At 44.6% G+C, this 15,225-nt stretch overlaps 1 protein-coding gene across 1 annotated transcript in view; it reads left to right on the plus strand.

Moving 5' to 3' along the window:
* The window catches only part of LOC139747661 (uncharacterized), a 540,258-nt gene extending 529,726 nt beyond the window's left edge, over positions 1-10,532 (plus strand). The window contains exons 11-12 of the mRNA XM_071660227.1: positions 9,434-9,715; positions 10,399-10,532. Of these exons, the coding sequence (XP_071516328.1) occupies positions 9,434-9,715; positions 10,399-10,532 (416 nt within the window). The remainder of the gene's footprint in view (positions 1-9,433; positions 9,716-10,398) is intronic.
* The last annotated feature ends 4,693 nt before the right edge of the window (positions 10,533-15,225 follow it).

Below are 15,225 nucleotides of genomic sequence, written 5' to 3' on the forward strand. Positions count from 1 at the left end.
AATGTGCAGATGTCATAAATTTGCCAGCCAAGTGTAGGTGTCTGACATGATGACACCTTTCATGGGCTTTCTTGTCACCATGGTCTACCATGAATTCACACGTTCGTTACGACGCTGGAAGCGAGAGATGACAGCGCAGAGGGACGCAAGAATTGGATGTATTATTGGTCATGGCGGTCTTCACCCATGGTGCCACGCTGCTCATGTCTGGGTTGGTGTGAGAACAGATTTGTTCCTGTGTCGGTCTGTATGTCTGTTTAATTTCCTGTCTGTTTGTCTGTGTTATTACCATTTGAGTGTTACGGGGAGAGAATTTTGCACTTGGAGTTACCCCTAATAGACCTACCATGTCTTCACTCTTATGTGAATGCACACACACACAAACACATCTCAGCCTAAGCCAGGTACCAATTTATCGACCAGCCCCGATGGAAGAATGAACGCCTAAGATGGGTGTGGGCCAATTTCCACGCTCAGGATTCGAGTCTGGGTTGGCCCGTGCTTGAATTATGGTCGACAACGCTGATTAGTACACTATGTTAGCCTGTATGTGTTTGTCTGTGTGTCTCTATGTTTGTAGTCAGGATTTGACGGTGATGATATTGGTATACACACTTCCAGGGGCAGACGTCTCCTGACACCGTGTGAAGCATGAAGTGAACACACTTCCAGGGGCAGACGTCTCCTGACACCGTGTGAAGCATGAAGTGAACACACTTCCAGGGGCAGACGTCTCCTGACACCGTGTGAAGCATGAAGTGAACACACTTCCACGTTTGGTCAGCGTTGCTGTTCCTCATGAGACCCATGTGTCGGGGGTGACGCTGGACGACACAAATGTTGTTCGTGTGTGGATGATCAAGTTGGTGATCTCGTGTGGATGATCATGTTGGTGATCTCGTGTGGATGATCATGTTGGTGATCTCGTGTGGATGATCATGTTGGTGATCTCGTGTGGATGATCATGTTGGTGATCGTGTGTGGATGATCATGTTGGTGATCTCGTGTGGATGATCATGTTGGTGATCTCGTGTGGATGATCATGTTGGTGATCGTGTGTGGATGATCAAGTTGGTGATCTCGTGTGAATGATCATGTTGGTGATCTCGTGTGGATGATCATGTTGGTGATCGTGTGTGGATGATCAAGTTGGTGATCGTGTGTGGATGATCAAGTTGGTGATCGTGTGTGGATGATCATGTTGGTGATCTCGTGTGGATGATCAAGTTGGTGATCGTGTGTGGATGATCATGTTGGTGATCTCGTGTGGATGATCATGTTGGTGATCTCGTGTGGATGATCATGTTGGTGATCTCGTGTGGATGATCAAGTTGGTGATCGTGTGTGGATGATCATGTTGGTGATCTCGTGTGGATGATCATGTTGGTGATCGTGTGTGGATGATCATGTTGGTGATCTCGTGTGGATGATCATGTTGGTGATCTCGTCTGGATGATCATGTTGGTGATCGTGTGTGGATGATCATGTTGGTGATCTCGTGTGGATGATCATGTTGGTGATCTCGTGTGGATGATCATGTTGGTGATCGTGTGTGGATGATCAAGTTGGTGATCGTGTGTGGATGATCATGTTGGTGATCGTGTGTGGATGATCATGTTGGTGATCGTGTGTGGATGATCATGTTGGTGATCGTGTGTGGATGATCATGTTGGTGATCGTGTGTGGATGATCATGTTGGTGATCGTGTGAGAGATAGTCAACATGTTGGTAGTGTCGCCGGTCAAAACGTTTGTACAGGCGTCGTCCCGTCGCCGGTTCTAAACCAACTCATCTATAACGAACTTCGTACCAGACCAACTCATCTGTAACGAACTTGGTAACGCTGTGTATGTTGTCTAGCTCTTAGTCGTGTGGGTCAAGACGATGACGATGAAGACGAGTTCGTGACGACTGTCTTGCCAAACATTCATCACCATTCATCACATCCGTACACCAGCCATCATTACTGGTACAATCGCATGCATCACAATTGCTGTAATGGACACGAGGATAATGACCTATAATTGCATCTTCTTAAATAAAATTGCATGTGTATGCTAATTAGGGAAGAATTATGTGAATTCTAGATGGGCTTGCGACGCTATGCTGAATGATTCATCGGCCTCTAATGCGTCATTCGGGCGGCACGACCATCGGGTCTTGCCCCACATGAAACAATTGCAACAAAGACATGAATATTTGAAGCCTATCCTGTGATTCTGCCCAAACTTCGTTACTATGGCCTTGGCCTCCCGAACCTCGTTACTCTAACCCCGATACACTCGAACTTTGTTATTGCGGTTCCGACCCACCTTAACCTCGCTATGTGCCCCTTCAGGTCTGCCCAGCTAAACCGAACCTCGTTACTATGGTCCTTACCCGCCTGACCGCGTCATTACGGTGACTTCCAGAGTTAGTCCAACCCGTCCAAACCTCGTTACTATGGCGGTAACCCACCAGAACCTCGTTACCACAGCCCCAACCCACGCGAACTTCATTGCTGCGACCTCCCTGGTCTTGAGTGAGTTCCTGGGACCGAAAAAAAAAAAAAAAAAAAAAAATATATATATATATATATATATATATATATATATATATATATATATATATATATATATATATATATTTTTTTTCTTTCTTTTTTATACTTTGTCGCTGTCTCCCGCGTTTGCGAGGTAGCGCAAGGAAACAGACGAAAGAAATGGCCCACCCCCCCCCCCCCATACACATGTATATACACACGTCCACACACGCAAATATACATACCTACACAGCTTTCCATGGTTTACCCCAGACGCTTCACATGCCTTGATTCAATCCACTGACAGCACGTCAACCCCGGTATACCACATCGCTCCAATTCACTCTATTCCTTGCCCTCCTTTCACCCTCCTGCATGTTCAGGCCCCGATCACACAAAATCTTTTTCACTCCATCTTTCCACCTCCAATTTGGTCTCCCTCTTCTTCTTGCTCCCTCCACCTCCGACACATATATCCTCTTGGTCAATCTTTCCTCACTCATCCTCTCCATGTGCCCAAACCACTTCAAAACACCCTCTTCTGCTCTCTCAACCACGCTCTTTTTATTTCCACACATCTCTCTTACCCTTACGTTACTCACTCGATCAAACCACCTCACACCACACATTGTCCTCAAACATCTCATTTCCAGCACATCCATCCTCCTGCGCACAACTCTATCCATAGCCCACGCCTCGCAACCATACAACATTGTTGGAACCACTATTCCTTCAAACATACCCATTTTTGCTTTCCGAGATAATGTTCTCGATTTCCACACATTCTTCAAGGCCCCCAGAATTTTCGCCCCCTCCCCCACCCTATGATCCACTTCCGCTTCCATGGTTCCATCCGCTGCCAGATCCACTCCCAGATATCTAAAACACTTCACTTCCTCCAGTTTTTCTCCATTCAAACTCACCTCCCAATTGACTTGACCCTCAACCCTACTGTACCTAATAACCTTGCTCGTATTCACATTTACTCTTAACTTTCTTCTTCCACACACTTTACCAAACTCCGTCACCAGCTTCTGCAGTTTCTCACATGAATCCGCCACCAGCGCTGTATCATCAGCGAACAACAACTGACTCACTTCCCAAGCTCTCTCATCCCCAATAGACTTCATACTTGCCCCTCTTTCCAAGACTCTTGCATTTACCTCCCTAACAACCCCATCCATAAACAAATTAAACAACCATGGAGACATCACACACCCCTGCCGCAAACCTACATTCACTGAGAACCAATCACTTTCCTCTCTTCCTACACGTACACATGCCTTACATCCTCGATAAAAACTTTTCACTGCTTCTAACAACTTGCCTCCCACACCATATATTCTTAATACCTTCCACAGAGCATCTCTATCAACTCTATCATATGCCTTCTCCAGATCCATAAATGCTACATACAAATCCATTTGCTTTTCTAAGTATTTCTCACATACATTCTTCAAAGCAAACACCTGATCCACACATCCTCTACCACTTCTGAAACCACACTGCTCTTCCCCAATCTGATGCTCTGTACATGCCTTCACCCTCTCAATCAATACCCTCCCATATAATTTACCAGGAATACTCAACAAACTTATATATATATATATATATATATATATATATATATATATATATATATTCGTTAAAATTATTAAACAAAATAAAGTAAGTAGTATCATAAGACTGATTAGCAAAGTAACTAATTAGCAGTTGATTGTTTGACTAATTAACCTACCAGTTAACTAAAGTACCTAATGATCAGATATTTAGCTAATTAGATAAGTAATTAGGTAATCAACTCCCTTATGGATTCATCAGTGAGGCTGCTGTGTACTTACTGACGGTCCTTTTTGCTAATTCATGAATGAAATACTTGCTATCTTATCTAATTCACTAAACAGAAAGCTGTTCCCTCTTGTGAATAATTAAGTAATTAATTATCTAAAGAAATAACTTTACAGAGAACTGACAATAGTGTAAATCAATTAACCGAACAAATAACCAACAGTCTTCGAAAATACCAAAGAAACTACTTCACTAACTCAGCTGTATGCAAACCAGGTAAGATATTCAGTGGCCAGTGACTTCACTGAATAGTTAAATGTACAAATAACCATCACATTACCTCAACTATACACCATACTGGACAAGCTAAACATTTCACTAGCCCAAGTAACCATCTCACTAGCCCAAGTGACCATTTCACTAACCCAACTAAACATCTCACTAGCACAACCAACCATGAAAACAAACTAACAAACCAGACGTTATGACTACCCCCCACCAACCCCTTCCCTGGAATATTGGTCACTGTTCTCACTTGTTGACAGTTACCCGCACCATAATTCGGGCTTCACTTTAATTACCAAATCGTCTAATTAATAATCACTACTGCTATACCTTTCTAAAAAAAATAACCTTTTTTTTTGTCATTTTCTTTTTTTCGTTATTTTCCAAGTTCTTTTTGTGTGTGTTGTTCATGAGTTTGTATGGTTTTTCTAGTCTATCTGTTTATTTCCTGTTTTTGTACTTTTGCGATGTGGGGTTTTATGTAAAGTTGTTCTGGTGTATGACGACGGTATTTTGTTATCAATGTCACTTCATATTTGATTTTCAAGTTAGGTGATTTTCGAGTTATTGCAAAGTTTTGCCGAATGTGACGCTTTCCTGTTGTATGTTTCCTGGTTTGAAAGGTTCTCTTGGCAAGGTTATATCTTTATAATGGTGTATGGTTTGTGTACAGATGCCTGCCTGGTGTATGAGTTCAGTAATGCCTGTTGTGTGGGTTTTAATTCATTAAGGTTTTCCTGCTTTTCAGTCTACTTTTCGTTCGGTTTGGTTTGACTTCGTTTGGCTGAGTATCGGGAACAATCAGATTTCATCATTAGCCTTGTGTTTTCTGGGCGATTAGTGTTAGTTAGATTGTTTGATTTTGTAGGGATGTTTCTGGTTCTACACAGTGCCTCTTGTTTTATGAAGTCTCGTTTTTTCCATAGTTTCTAGTGTGTTTCTTTTAAATTCCACATAAACTTCTATGGTCGACTATGGCATCTCAGGTTTTTATTTCTCTGTTTTACATGTTTGTTCGGTTATCTGAATGTGTTGATATTGTGAGGTGTTTCTCTAAGTTTGTCTGGTCCTTAATGGCTTTCATACTCTTCGTTTCTTCGTTATTTGTTAGATTCTACAGTTTTTGATTTCTTTTTTACCTCTAGTTTAGACAACTTTTCTATGTTCCTTTATTCAAACGTCGCTTGATTTCTCTGTGCACCTCTCGTTTGGCTTCTTTTTGTATCTAACAGAAAACAAAGAATTTAAACAGGAAATATTTCGTTAGAGGGATGTTAGTGCCAGTACAGCCCCGCCACATTACTCGTGATGTTGGGCGTCAGGTTGTGGTCAGTGTGTATGTTGCCTCGTCTTTTAACTTTGTATATATACCATGTCTTATCCTTATCTATACAGACACATACACACCCTCTCTCATCATCATCGACCAGTCCGCAAAGGTAAGGATGAATGTTAGGGTCGGCTGTCAGGTTGCCTGCCCCGTTTGGGAATCGAACTCGAGCTGTTGAGCTGTGGATTGCAACGCTAACCACTGCACCACGAAGGCTCCTGTATATATATATATATATATATATATATATATATATATATATATATATATATATATATATATATATGATAATAATAACTATGGCGTGGATACGTGTATTGCATGCAAGCTACTCATACGAGAGTCCCATCGCGGCCATACACACTTTACGAGAGCTATAACGGCGTATATACATGATCGATTATGCTCCAGAGTTGTGTATGTTCACAGTAAGGTATGGCACCATACGCCGGGGCAGCGTGCTGCAACCTGCTCACTCAGTTTAATCTATTTCTATTATCATGGGATTTATATCGTCTTTCCAGACTCTCTTATAGACCCTCTTCCTCCGTGATGAAGAAAGTAGACAAGACTAAACAGAATAACATTGTACCTTGTGAGTCATTTTGTCTTCAAGTGTCGTGAAGATGACGTTTGTGATGACGTGAAAGATGTATTACGACACAAACGTTAGCTCCTTTGTTAAACAATAGCATCTGCTCAAGGTCAGGTGTCTCGGTTAGATTGTTATGATGGTTGTAAATGTTGTGATCAAATGTTGTGACTGGACCATTAATATCCAACATTCAGCATATGTACAGTGAAGAGCTTGTATCTGAGTTCTATGATGTCATACATGTGTACCTATGTACAACATACACACGCTTTATATACAAACACTTGAATACATACATACACAGACAGACATGCATATATATTTACATAGAGGCAAACATAAGTACATACCTATATACAACATACATACATACATACATACATAAAGTTTAATATGATTTCCCGCGTGGTTTCCACAAAGTACATGCATTAATTAGGTAACTATCTCCGACAGTGAAGTATGTAAAACATTGTTATTTAACATGCATAATATGTTGCTGCTTAACATTCTTCTCCAACTAAACTTGCTGGTACAACGCCGCCTCAATTTAAGCATCTAATAATCTCGGTAATTAACATACTAAATGTGACAGATAATACTGGGGAAAAAATTAGATGTACATAATGTGGTTGGTAATACTAGGAAAATATATTTCTTTTAATCTAAATGATTTGAAACGTAATACTGACAACAGATTTATTATTTACTGTGTAAGGTACTAAGTAGTGTGGGAAGGCTAGGCAGAGAGGAGTGTTGAGCAAGTAAGTAACTGGGTAGTTAAGGCAACGGTTGTCTTATTGATCATAATGGTCAGTCAACGTACGGTGACCAGCGGTCAGGGGAAATAATGACCACCTGGCAACTCGCCCGACACCGCATACACGGCAGTAATGTCAACAGTTGGGTGGATCAGGCGGGTGGCTCAGGGATGGTTGGGGCTGGTGGATCATGTGTGAGGATGAGAAATACTGGAGCTTATTACGTAACACTGGATCAGAGCTGCCGCTGCTGGGTGGATAAGTTCGATCAGATCCACCCGCGGCCGATGATCCAGGCAGGCCAGTGGATCAGGAGTGTCCAACACACACACAACCCCCCCCCCCCCCCAACGTTTTCTTCCGTGTCGTGATCCTACACCACGACAGTGTTACCATGTTTACCATGACCTCGCAAGACAAGAACCTTCCCATCAGTGTTGCCATCTTACAAAACACCGCCGTTTTCTTGTGTTGTGCCTTGCAACATTTTCACTCATGCCTTCAGCCTACACGACAACCAGCTTGTGTTGTGGTCACCTCACACCACTAGTGTTGAGAGCATCACACCAGGTCACCACACTCTTCCCATGTTCTAACATCACAGCGATAGATACTGATGTTACATCATGAATGTACTGACGACGTCTACTGACGACGTCATGTATGAGTAGGGATCCTGCACACCTGGGGCCTTGTGTACAACTGTCTGTTGGGATGGCAGCCTCGCACACCTCCCTGCTGGGGTTAGCAATCCCGCACACCTGTCCGCCGGGGCAGAAACTCCATACACCTGTCTGCTGGCCGGTCAGCAATTCCACACACCTGCCTCTCACCCCCCTCCCACGTCTATTATAATGATCATTATGATAACTACCATCATTATCGTCATTACCTTCAGCTGTATAATTGGCGGGACGTTCTTGTTGGGGTTGTGGTGGGAAGGAGGGGTTGCTGGAGGGGGGAGGGATGGATGGTAAGGGTGCCGGGAAAGGGCACAGGGAGACGTGAAGGAGTGAGGGTGATACCCAGGCTGCCGACTCTGCATACATTAGTTAGTTCAGCCTGAACCTCGCCTCCTGAGGGAGGAATAGAAGGCAAACAAAGATAATCCTCGGTGAGGAAGTTCGCGTCCCAGGCGTAAAATGTAGTGCAGGCGTAGCTTACCTTTGGCGGGATGCTGAAGCGCTCATCAGCATGTATCTGTATATGAAGTTACACGACCCTAGTGGGTGAGAACTGAACTCGTACCTGTTACTTAGTTAAGGTGTGGGCTCGCGCTCTACATGGATGTGGATCTGTACGCTAAGTGGATCTAGAAAATAGTTTTGTGGACACGGGCTAAAAACGAACTAGATATAACCATCATTAATTACTAATAATTTGGGCAGCCATTACTGCCAATGATTCAGCCATTCATCAGTACCAGTAACTTGGCCAGCCGTCAGTACTAGTAACTTGGCCAGCCAGTAGCACCCTACCCTCTCTCTAATGCCTCAAGCACGCCTGCCGAGAAAGTCTCTCCCAAGTGCTTCACCGTCTCCCTCACCACCCACACCCCCAGTTCTCTCGCCACTACCAGTTGTCTTACATCACCATTACCGTAGCAGACCACTTCATCTGGCCTTCATCAGGTGTATCACAGCCGCTCCTTACCTGAGCTTCCTAGCTTTTCCGCTCCACCAAGAGTTCTGATGATCTTAGCTTTTAAACTTTAGTATCAGCTTCTGGTTATCTTAGCTTCTTCGTAGCTTTTTGTCACTATGAATCTATGATCGTAATCACATACCTTGTGGGTCGTTGACTGCTAAACTTTGCATGAATCTTAAAGTCATCAAGAATTTGCTGGTATAATATTCACTTGAAGCTGTGGTTAATATGGTGCTCCCTCTGCTCTTGTCTTCAACGTCTTTATCACTATTCTGTAATATGAATAAATAAATCAGGGATGAGATTATTATCATTATTGTTATTATTATTATTATTATTATTATTATTATTATTATTATTATTATTATTATCATTATTATTATTATTTGTAGTCGTAGCGGTAGTAGTTGTAGTGATAGTAGTAGTAGTAGTAGTAGTAGTAGTAGTAATAGCGACGACGCGTGGTGTCAGTGAGTGTCGTCTGACCTTGGCCATATTTTTTATCCCAGCAGGAGGCGTGTCTCCGCCCCCGTCACCTCCTACGGCAGCGTCCCCCGCCCCAACGATGGCGCCAGGGCACGGGGCATCCTCTCCCGGTGCGGGGCTAGCCAGCCTCCACCACGCCATCCACGGTCTCCACAACCTCCATAACCTACACAACCTTCAGAACTTCCACAACCTCCAGCAGAACCTCCAAACGCAGATGGCAGCGTTAGCGGGACTCCAGGGGGGCCTTGGGGTGCCCGGGGTGGGTTCCCTACTTCACCCACACCTGGCCCAACACAACCCAGGTGAGTGTAGCCCCCACACCTGGTCCCACACCTGGCCCAACACAACCCAGGTGAGTGCAGCCCCCACACCTGGTCCCACACCTGGCCCAACACAACCCAGGTGAGTGTAGCCCCCACACCTGGTCCCACACCTGGCCCAACACAACCCAGGTGAGTGTAGCCCCCACACCTGGTCCCACACCTGGCCCAACACAACCCAGGTGAGTGCAGCCCCCACACCTGGTCCCACACCTGGCCCAACACAACCCAGGTGAGTGTAGCCCCCACACCTGGCCTAACACAACCCAGGTGAGTGTAGCCCCCACACCTGGTCCCACACCTGGCCCAACACAACCCAGGTGAGTGTAGCCCCCACACCTGGTCCCACACCTTGCCCAACACAACCCAGGTGAGTGTAGCCCCCACACCTGGTCCCACACCTAGCCCAACATATCCCAGGAGAGTGTAGCCCACATACCTGGTCCCACACCTGGCCCAACACAACCCAGGTGAGTGCAGCCCCTACACCTGTCCCTACACCTGAGTCATCGCCTGGCTCAGCACACCCCAGTTGTGCGTAGCCCCTACACCTGTCCCCACACTGGCCCAGCATGACTCAGGGGAGTGTAACTCCCACGCCTCCCCCCCACACCTGGCCCAGCATGACCCAGGTGAGTGTAGCCCCACAATCTCCGTACATCTAGCCCCTACATATGACCGAGCACCCAGGTATACCTGGCTCCTCTACACCTGGCCACACCTGCCACCTTTACCTAGGCAGGCTGCTTCAGTGGGTTGGCTGGACTACCAAAGCAAGAATTACCTGCCTAATGAATAACGAGACAGATAATCACAATATCAGTGGTTAATCAATGCAAATTACACTTTTACATCCCTGATTACCTTGTGAGTCTATATAAAATATTATGGTGGTCATGATATACATATAATCACTATTACTGCTCACCATCTCACACTGCTATACTCGGCTATATTCGGCTATAAACTATATAATAATAAGTTCTTTCTCCGTGCACTTCTCCTTTATAGACAGCTATGATAAATTTACGCCAGACGTGCCGAAACTCATGGCCCGTGGCGGGTTAGCTTGTGGCACCCATGACTCTAGCTTTCATGACTTAAGGTCTCCTAACCTTAGCTTTTAACAGCCTCACTTCAAGGTTTTCTCAGCGTTATCTTTCGGGATCTTGTCCTTCATAACTTCATCTGCTGTAGCTTTAGTTTCTTGATCTCAGATACCAAGATCATGAGTGAGCATGACCCAAAGTTCCTTATCCCCAGACGTCCATGTGCAACAGCGATCGTGACTTTGTTTGTGACGCGAGTCTTCATGACTTCAACCTGTATTAGTCCTAGTTATCCAGATGACTCTAGCTTACCTAACCAAAGCTTTCATTACCTTAGGTTTCATGTTCCAAGCTGTCATGACTCCAGTAACATGACCTGAGCTTCATGATGGAAGTCGCCAAGACCAGGGCCAGTGGAAGCCTCTTACTAAGGGAAGGACATTTCGGATCTAACGTCCTTGAACTGCATGATTTCATCCCTTTCATGACTCCTCAACGTACATGATTTCCATAATAAAAACTTTCTTAAAACCTCATCACTTATGACTACAGTCTGCTTAACTATAGCTTGCATACGATCATTGTGCATGAACGTATCTTTTATGACCTCACCTATCAGGGACGGAGGCACGACTTTACACTTTGTAACCACAGCCTTTGAAGATATTAGCTTTTGTGACGCTACCCTTCATGACATCAGTTTTCATGAATATAGTTTCCATAAACATAGCTCTTCATAAAGCTAGTTCTCATGATCTTGAACTGTGTGAGTTAATTTCCCATGAAAACAGCTTGTACTCATACCTGACGCTGATAACATCAGTTTTTACTGTGACCAGTTGTATGACAACTTGCCCAATCCCAGCTTTCATGACGCCAGCTTTAAAGCTTTCACCTCCGCGCCTTTCAAAATTCTAACTTTAAAAGCTGTTGCTTTCAAGATTCCAGCTCATAACAACAGCCTTCATGAACTCACCTTGCATAGCCTCATTGTCCATGATAATCATTTTTCTTCATCTAGCTTTCCTTGCCTCTATAGTTTCTCAGGCCAACTTTCACCAGCCCAGCTCCCATCATTATAGCTTTCACCGAACCAGCTTCCATCACTCTAGCCTTCACCAATCATTTCCCATCATTGTAGCTTTCAGAAACGCAACTTCCATTACTATAGCTTTAACCATCTCAGCTATCATCACCAGTTTTCATCATCCCAGCTACCATCACACTAGCTTTCACTATGCCAGCTTCCGTCACTCGAGCTTTCACCGTCCTTGTTACATCAATTTAGCATTCACCATTCCGGCCTTTATCATTTTAGCTTTCATCAAAGATGTCTCCATCTCGCTTCTCATAACTATATATTCATCTTCACATCTTTCAGCAGCCTAGATTTTATCACCACAGTTTTCACTTGACCACTTAGTATCACCACAGCTTTCACTGGACTAGCTTACATTACCACAGCTTTTCACTGGACTAGCTTACATTACCACAACTTTCACTGGACTAGCTTACATTACCACAGCTTTCACTGGACTAGCTTACATTACCACAGCTTTCACTGGACTAGCTTACATTACCACAGCTTTCACTGGACTAGCTTACATTACCACAGCTTTCACTGGACTAGCTTACATTACCACAGCTTTCACTGGACTAGCTTACATTACCACAGCTTTCACTGGACTAGCTTACATTACCACAGCTTTCACTGGACTAGCTTACATTACCACAGCTTTCACTGGACTAGCTTACATTACCACAGCTTTCACTGGACTAGTTTACATTACCACAGCTTTCACTGGACTAGTTTACATTACCACAGCTTTCACTGGACTAGTTTACATTACCACAGCTTTCACTGGACTAGCTTACATTACCACAGCATTCACTGGACTAGTTTACATTACCACAGCTTTCACTGGACTAGCTTACATTACCACAGCTTTCACTGGACTAGCTTACTTCACCCACCACAGCTTTCACTGGACTAGCTTACTTCACCACAGCTTTCACTGGACTAGCTTACATTACCACAACTTTCACTGGACTAGCTTACTTCACCACAGCTTTCACTGGACTAGCTTACTTCACCACAGCTTTCACTGGACTAGCTTACTTCACCACAGCTTTCACTGGACTAGCTTACTTCACCACAGCTTTCACTGGACTAGCTTACTTCACCACAGCTTTCACTGGACTAGCTTACTTCACCACAGCTTTCACTGGACTAGCTTACTTCACCTCAGCTTTCACTGGACTAGCTTACTTCACCACAGCTTTCACTGGACTAGCTTACTTCACCACAGCTTTCACTGGACTAGCTTACTTCACCACAGCTTTCACTGGACTAGCTTACTTCACCACAGCTTTCACTGGACTAGCTTACTTCACCACAGCTTTCACTGGACTAGCTTACTTCACCACAGCTTTCACTGGACTAGCTTACTTCACCACAGCTTTCACTGGACTAGCTTACTTCACCACAGCTTTCACTGGACTAGCTTACTTCACCACAGCTTTCACTGGACTAGCTTACTTCACCACAGCTTTCACTGGACTAGCTTACTTCACCACAGCTTTCACTGGACTAGCTTACTTCACCACAGCTTTCACTGGACTAGCTTACTTCACCACAGCTTTCACTGGACTAGCTTACTTCACCACAGCTTTCACTGGACTAGCTTACTTCACCACAGCTTTCACTGGACTAGCTTACTTCACCACAGCTTTCACTGGACTAGCTTACTTCACCACAGCTTTCACTGGACTAGCTTACTTCACCACAGCTTTCACTGGACTAGCTTACTTCACCACAGCTTTCACTGGACTAGCTTACTTCACCACAGCTTTCACTGGACTAGCTTACTTCACCACAGCTTTCACTGGACTAGCTTACTTCACCACAGCTTTCACTGGACTAGCTTACTTCACCACAGCTTTCACTGGACTAGCTTACTTCACCACAGCTTTCACTGGACTAGCTTACTTCACCACAGCTTTCACTGGACTAGCTTACTTCACCACAGCTTTCACTGGACTAGCTTACTTCACCACAGCTTTCACTGGACTAGCTTACTTCACCACAGCTTTCACTGGACTAGCTTACTTCACCACAGCTTTCACTGGACTAGCTTACTTCACCACAGCTTTCACTGGACTAGCTTACTTCACCACAGCTTTCACTGGACTAGCTTACTTCACCACAGCTTTCACTGGACTAGCTTACTTCACCACAGCTTTCACTGGACTAGCTTACTTCACCACAGCTTTCACTGGACTAGCTTACTTCACCACAGCTTTCACTGGACTAGCTTACTTCACCACAGCTTTCACTGGACTAGCTTACTTCACCACAGCTTTCACTGGACTAGCTTACTTCACCACAGCTTTCACTGGACTAGCTTACTTCACCACAGCTTTCACTGGACTAGCTTACTTCACCACAGCTTTCACTGGACTAGCTTACTTCACCACAGCTTTCACTGGACTAGCTTACTTCACCACAGCTTTCACTGGACTAGCTTACTTCACCACAGCTTTCACTGGACTAGCTTACTTCACCACAGCTTTCACTGGACTAGCTTACTTCACCACAGCTTTCACTGGACTAGCTTACTTCACCACAGCTTTCACTGGACTAGCTTACTTCACCACAGCTTTCACTGGACTAGCTTACTTCACCACAGCTTTCACTGGACTAGCTTACTTCACCACAGCTTTCACTGGACTAGCTTACTTCACCACAGCTTTCACTGGACTAGCTTACTTCACCACAGCTTTCACTGGACTAGCTTACTTCACCACAGCTTTCACTGGACTAGCTTACTTCACCACAGCTTTCACTGGACTAGCTTACTTCACCACAGCTTTCACTGGACTAGCTTACTTCACCACAGCTTTCACTGGACTAGCTTACTTCACCACAGCTTTCACTGGACTAGCTTACTTCACCACAGCTTTCACTGGACTAGCTTACTTCACCACAGCTTTCACTGGACTAGCTTACTTCACCACAGCTTTCACTGGACTAGCTTACTTCACCACAGCTTTCACTGGACTAGCTTACTTCACCACAGCTTTCACTGGACTAGCTTACTTCACCACAGCTTTCACTGGACTAGCTTACTTCACCACAGCTTTCACTGGACTAGCTTACTTCACCACAGCTTTCACTGGACTAGCTTACTTCACCACAGCTTTCACTGGACTAGCTTACTTCACCACAGCTTTCACTGGACTAGCTTACTTCACCACAGCTTTCACTGGACTAGCTTACTTCACCACAGCTTTCACTGGACTAGCTTACTTCACCACAGCTTTCACTGGACTAGCTTACTTCACCACAGCTTTCACTGGACTAGCTTACTTCACCACAGCTTTCACTGGACTAGCTTACTTCACCACAGCTTTCACTGGACTAGCTTACTTCACCACAGCTTT

The sequence above is a fragment of the Panulirus ornatus genome, chromosome 69 (genome assembly GCF_036320965.1).
Source record: "Panulirus ornatus isolate Po-2019 chromosome 69, ASM3632096v1, whole genome shotgun sequence".
Classification (NCBI taxonomy): Eukaryota; Metazoa; Arthropoda; class Malacostraca; order Decapoda; family Palinuridae; genus Panulirus; species Panulirus ornatus.